General features: G+C 47.1%; 1 protein-coding gene across 1 annotated transcript; it reads right to left on the minus strand.

Moving 5' to 3' along the window:
• Positions 1 to 1,649: 1,649 nt before the first annotated feature.
• LOC141271639 (taste receptor type 2 member 2-like) lies at positions 1,650 to 2,597 on the minus strand. The gene has a single exon (XM_073681681.1). It carries the CDS (start codon positions 2,595 to 2,597, stop codon positions 1,650 to 1,652), a length of 948 nt encoding a protein of 315 aa, XP_073537782.1.
• Positions 2,598 to 6,907: the final 4,310 nt, after the last annotated feature.

A 6,907-nucleotide genomic window follows, 5' to 3' on the forward strand; every position in this document is an offset into this window, starting at 1 on the left:
ATCTAAGTGCATAGTGACGCCCCTGAGTGGTGGAGCAGCAGCACACGAAGCAGAGCAGGGCTCGGACAGCACCGACGGTCCTGCACTGATGCCGGTGAAGCAGCCTGGCCCCCCTGATGGTCCAGGGCTCCGGCACTTGCCCGGGTATGCCGGGTGCTGACGCCGGCCCTGGTGCTGAGTCAGCGCACCAAGTCAGTGACATGCCCATATTGTGCCTCACTACACTGGATGAAATATGGAGATGGCAGAGGCACAGTTACAAAATGGCCCCTCTGCAAGTATATGGGCTCTTTGCAGTCCAATAACTCATCATAATAATGTAAAATTCCATTCGGATTTGGAGGTGGAAATGGGCCCCTTCACATCTTCAGCCCCTGTTTGGCTGCACAGGTTGCACCAATGGTATTTCCGACCCTTGTAGAGGGGCCAGACAAGATGCAAGAGGGGCATGTTTGCAGTTACTCAAACACAGTGGGAGACAATCGATAAATACCTGGGACAGCAAGGCAGAGACCCAAAACCAGGACTGACCCGCTATATTTGGGATGGTTGAAACCTATGGTTATCTGTGTTAATGTGGCTTGATATGATGAGGTTTTTCAGATATAATTTTCTGCTTTCAATTAGTTCCTTAGCAGTCTCCAACTACAAATCCCAGCATTATATATATATATATATATATATATATATATATATGTGTTGTTATACCTTAAAGGAGTTATACCAAGTTTAGACGTTATCCCCTATCCACAGAATAGGGGATAACTTGCTGATCACTGGGGTTCTAACCATTGTGACCACCATCGAACCCGAGACCTGGGGCCATGAAGTGCTCTGTGTGTATGGAACAGTGGTCGATCATGTGCACCTCCGTGCCATTGATTTTTAATGGGAGCGCAGAAGACCAGCTGAACACTGCGCTTGGTTATCTCCAGTGGTCCATAGATATAATTTTCTGCTTGCGATAAGTTCCTCAGTAATCTCCAACTACAAGTCTCAGCATTACTTATATGTGCTGATGTGTCTTAAAAGGGTTATAAAAAATTTAGAAATTATGGGGATCCCAGTGGTTGGACCAATCATTGGGCGTCCAATCACTAGGACCCCTATCGATTGACACCTGTGGCTCTGAAGTGCTCTGTGTGAATGTAGCAATGGTCAATCACACGCACCCCCGTGCCACTGATTTTTAATGGGAGAAAATTGCGCTCAGTTATCTCTGGAGGAATAATTACGATCTCCAGCTGTTGTAAAACTACAGGTGTGACTTTGCAGCAGCAGGAGAACTACAGGTTAGGTTCATTGAGTAACATGACAAACACTCAATTTGTTTTAAAATTCCAAATGTATTAGACAATATATTGACACACTTTACACATAACATACATTAAATCTCTAAGAATGTCTCATAAAGTCTACATGTAAGAAGAGCATGCAGGAGTCACAAATAAACTAAAACTCGCCTTCCTATGACCAATCATTTCGTGGAATAATGCATAAGTAAACATAAGTACTACAAACGAAAGAAATGTTTATTTGTTACAGAAATAAGAAGACAAAACACAAATAAATTATAGTTCTATAAGACAGATAGAGGCAATGCGAATGTAGGTTAAATTATAATAGAGGGTCAACATAACTAAACCCCTCTAATTTGTGGTTACAGTGACTTCAGTATTAGTAGCATGAGGTCTCATACATAAAAGCTTCTTCAGGCTGTTTGACAACTTTCGGTTCCCCATTATCAAAATAACTGAGTTAAGTGTTGGAAAAGCGGAAATTACAATATAGGAAATGAAAAATATAAAGTTGCTGTCTTTCTCCGCCTCATTAAATAATAAACTTATACACCCATAAAATAATAAATACAAAAGAAGCAGAGAAGCTACTGTTTTAACTGCTGATATATGAGAATGAATTCTTAAATTTCCAGAACCTTCATTGCTTTTCTTCATCCGTATCATGTGCTTACACAAAGAGGTGACAATGGCTCCAGCAGTGAGAAATATTATAACAAAGGCAATGGAAGCAAACAGCATGTAAATCTGGAACAGACATTTGCATCTGCTTTTAAGATTGAAAGAGAATATTAAAGTTATATTTCCAGCTGTAAGAACAGTCACAGGCTTAATGTCAATGTTTAGATCCAAGTAGGCTGATACTCCAAGTGACCAAGATGCAGCAATAGAAATAATGAGCAGCCATGGAACATATAAAGGAGCCTTTGCCTTGATCTTATAGAAGAAAGACCCATTGAAATTGGCAATCTTAATACAGTAGTAGAAGCAAAGGCAGGTGGAACTCCAAAGACTTGAGAACGCCAATGACGACAGTATGACCACAAAAAGTTTCACCACCCAGTCTTGCATGTAGAACTTTACAAACATATAGAATGTGACACTATCAAATGTAATTGCTGCTTGACACACAATATTGATGAGGGCAATGCTGTTGATTATAAGCATGGATGGATTAAAATCACGGGTCTTTAACCAGTCTAGAAAATGCACTGTTAGGATGAAAAGATTTCCTGATATGCCGGTTACCAGATAGAAGATGTAGATACCAACGGCCAAAGAAGGTTCAATAAAAGACATGTTGGCTTGATTGCAATTTGGCTTCTGAATAATGTTCCCTCCTTTCTTGTATAACAATGACAAGCATTGACCTGTGCACTAGATTTTCCTACTTACTATGCATATACATTTTGCATGGACTGTCATTACTTTGTTCATCTCTCAGTGATGGCAATACACAGATAAATTGAGAATTTCCCCCATATAAAATGTTTTTTTTACCCTTGCAAATGATAGTGAGAAATTAAAACTAGGCAAATGCTGTATAGTTGACATATAAATTCAATGTTTACTTCCTGTATTTATTGTATATGTGGTTTGGTTTCTAATACAAGGAAATCATTTAACCCACAACCTATTTTTGATCCAGCATTGTAAAGCATATTACCATAGAAAGCTGCACACAACATAGCACATGGAAATGTTTGCAAAGTAACCAAATTTCCAATTTTGACATATGCAAAGGATCTGTATTTCTAATATCTATCTATGTTTAGAATATCTTATTTTCACAGTCACACATGTATATCTGCAAAAATTACTTTAAATCCCTGTAGATTGCAAACTGTAAGGCAGAGGCATAGCTAGGGGTTTGGTTAGGGGGGCGAAACTAGTTATGAGCGGGCCCCTAACCAGGTAGCCCTGATTACAACTATGGTGGTGTGGCGCCCCTGAGGGTTCAGTCCCCACAGAGGTACTGCACCTTACCCAGAGGTGTGGTGTCTCCTTCTCTCAGGTAAGGAGGGAGTGCTGCCCGGTACCGCAACACCTGCATCCAACACTACACTGCTCCAGGCCGGCTGGAAGGGCAGCATGCATGTGCGTAGCTGCTGAGCCCTGTCCCTGGCTGGAGTGGGGGGAACCCAAAGGTAGAAGGAACCAGTAGTGGGTGTGGGTGGAGGAAGCAGTTTAGAGGAGCACTATAGAGTGAGGCATATAAAGGGAAACCATCTTAGGGTGGGAGATGAGAAAGGACAGTCAGTGGTGAAGTCAGTCAGGGAGCAGAGTCTCTTTAGGAGCTCTACTCCTCAAGTAGGGCCCAGTCCTAGAGGCCCAGGAGGGGAGCAGAGGAGTAGGCTCCGATCTAAAGAAGGGATCCCAGGGGGTACGGCGAGTGCAGGACGGCATCCGTACGCCCCGAGTCTGTCAGAAGACAGAGGGATCGTAGGCTGCAAGAAGGGGACCGGCCCCTGGTCCAGCCGTGTTACTCTAAGTCTCAGCTGGGAAAACCGGAGGCTTCTGGCTTATATAGTCAGTTTCCAAAGCCTCATTCTAATCCCCGTGAGGGTCAAGCAGGTCCGGGAACTCCAACAAGACAGGAGGGACTTCAGAGCACCCGAGCGGGATTGAGAGTGGGAAGCGCAGGGCAGGAGGGAGAAAGACCCAGCATGAAGACGGTCTAGCTTGGAACACAAGAAAGTGGGGTTCTGTCAGGTGCTCCTAATCTGCCTGATGAAGTGCTGAACCCCTGCCTGGTGAACGCAGCGCGACGTGGGAGGCTGGCACCCGTACAGTGCACCAGTGGAACTGTCATAAGAACTGTGAGAAAAAACTCGGATGACTGCACCGTACTGCCTCCGTCCATTCTTTCATCTGCACCCTCTTGTCTCCCGGCACTACAACGCCCAGCGCAGCCTACACTACCTACACTGCCCTAGAGCTAGCTCTACCTGTGGAGAGCTACACCATCCCTGCTGCCGTAACACCAGCTCCAGAGGACTGCTCCGCAGCGGCGGCTCCCTTTGGCCACATTCCACAGGTGGCGTCACGAACACTTTCCAAATCCCCTATAAATAATTCCCCCTTTTTATTGACCGCCCTGGGCCACGGACCGGGTCAGCCACCATGATATCCCCCAGCAACCAGAGGCCCGGCTGCCGAGTACCCCACAGCCCTGGAGGCGCGTCATTGGCACACCCTAATACTGTAGTAGATGACCACACTGATACTAAAAAAAGCTGTATCCAAAGACCAACACTGATATTACTGCCATATGGTGACCATATAGTTGTAGAAACCAGTCCTGCAGAACAAATAAGAGATTGCAGTAAAGTTACAGATAGTGACTTACAGCTGACGTTCTTTCTGGTGGAGTCGTTCACTTTTCCTATATTTTCCATCTAGCCCAGACCCAATGACAACTTCTCCCAGCCAGGACTTGTCTCCCGAGATTACAACAAAGACACATATGAACAAGACAAAACATGACAAAACAAACCTCTAGAGTATATTAATGCCTTGTGCAAGTGCCCCAGAAAACAGTGCCCACATTTTGCCCCCTGGAAAGTAATAATGCCCTCTGTGTGCTCCTTTAACAGTCACAATAACCTTAGTGCCTGTAGTGCCGACCTCTCTGCCTCATGCCCCTCTCCTATGGCAGAGACGCCGACCCCCTTATCGCTGCAAACCCCCAGCCAAGAGTGTCCCGCTCCTCCGTCCTCCTTCCACGCTGACGCTGCCTGGGGTACGCGCACAGCGCGCAGATCTCCAGGCACTGTGCTTAGGGCACACGCGTGTGTGCTCACTGCCTCTTAAAGGGGCTGTATGCGCCGTCCTAAAGTGTCCCCAGTCAATGGCCGGAGGACACTAACTACTTAAGGCACCTCCTCCAACATGGAGGTGCCTGTGCAACGTAGTAAGTTTGATGTTTAAACACTCTTGTTAGTTCTCAGGTCCCAGTGCATGTATCTTCATTTACTTGCCTGTCAATTAGCCTTGCCCGCCAGCCTATCTACCAGCCGTGCCTGCTAGCCTGTCTACTAGCTGTGCCTGCTAGCCTGTCTACCAGCCGTGCCCGCCAGCCTGTCTATCAACCATGCCCGCCAGCCTGTCTATCAACCATGCCTGCCAGCCTGTCTATCAACCATGCCTGCCAGCCTGTCTATCAGCTGTGCCCGCCTGCCTATCTATCATTTGGGCCCACCTGCCTGTTTACCTGCCTGCTTGCCTATACATCAGCCATGCCAGCCTGCGCCTGCCTCCTGTCTCTTGGGGGTCAGCTGCCATCCACCCGAGGTCAGTCCCGGAGGAGCACCTGGTCAACCTTCCCCGTCCCTCTTCGGATCACGGAGTCGTCAAGCCGCCATACAACATAGGTTGGATTTGGTGAGATCTCTAGTTACGCCACTCCAGGCACTCCTCGCACCACGGCACAGTGCTTCCACCACCCGTCCCTTTACAGTTTGCACAGGCCATGGAATCCGCTGGCTCCCATGCTCCATCCATCTCAGACCTATACCAGGAGATCTCCCACCAGAAAACCCAACAGGACACAATCCTCTCCTTTCTGAAGACTGTGCACACCCACCTGGATGCGCTGTCAATTTCGGACACACACGTGACTAACAAAGTGGCAACGACTTTGGCGACATCTCAACCCGCAGGCAGTGCTGCACCTAGCTTCGGACCCCGACTGTCTGCTCCTCCTCGCTATGGCAATTATCCTCCTCTATGTTGGGGGTTCATAAATCAGTGCATGCTACACTTCAAGCTCTTGACCCATCAGTTTGCTTCAGACCAGACCAAAGTGACTGTGAGGAACTGACCTGGGTTGGAGTAGTGATATTGCAACCACAAGGGGCAGCACCGCTCAGGGAACCCAGGAATCGGTACACAGGTAAGCATTAGAACTTGAAGAGTTTAGTAAGTAGCGTTGTCAGGGAAGACAGGAATCGGGTCACAGGTAAGCTGTAGTGATGAGCAAACGTGCTCGCCACTGCTCGGTACTCACCCGAGCATCACGGTGCTCGACAAGCTCGGCGCTCGACGAATATTTCTGGGTTGCTTGGGCGGGAACTCGGGTCCCTGCCCTGCATGTTTGGCGCTCTTTAGAGAGCCAATGAACATGAGGGATTGCTTTCCACACACTGTAATGCCGTAGCCATGTTGGTTGTGGGCATTACAGTGATTGGCTGGCTGCACAGCGTCATCAGGTCTATATAAGACCTGGCGCCACTGTGCTCGTCACAGTCTACCCCGGAATCAGGCAGAGTAGGGAGAGCTGCTGCTGAGTCAGAGAGAGATTTGCTTGTTTAGAGTTAGTATAGGTATTCCACAACATATACATTATATATATCAGTGGTGATAGCAGGAATTAGGCAGGCAGGCAGTGTATGTGGCAGACTGTAGTGCATATAGTGCAAGAGGGTCCATAGCACGTTCCTGCTGCTGCTGTTCTTACAGATATTTGTAGGCATAGCCCCAGGTATCAGGGGCCAGGGCGATTTTTTTTTATCTTAATCCTGGTTATTTGCTTAAAAAGCAATCCAGAGTACACCATTTTTCTGCTCCATTTGCTTGTTAGCACTGCAGAATACAGCCAGATCTGTTCC

This window comes from Phyllobates terribilis, unplaced genomic scaffold, assembly GCF_046119375.1.
Source record: "Phyllobates terribilis strain yellow unplaced genomic scaffold, ASM4611937v1 Scaffold_5__5_contigs__length_657084704, whole genome shotgun sequence".
Taxonomy (NCBI): Eukaryota; Metazoa; Chordata; class Amphibia; order Anura; family Dendrobatidae; genus Phyllobates; species Phyllobates terribilis.

Coding starts and splice junctions, on each gene's coding strand:
- LOC141271639 (XM_073681681.1), bottom strand. CDS start 2,597: ATGTCTTTTATTGAACCTTCTTTGGCCGTTGGTATCTACATCTTCTAT.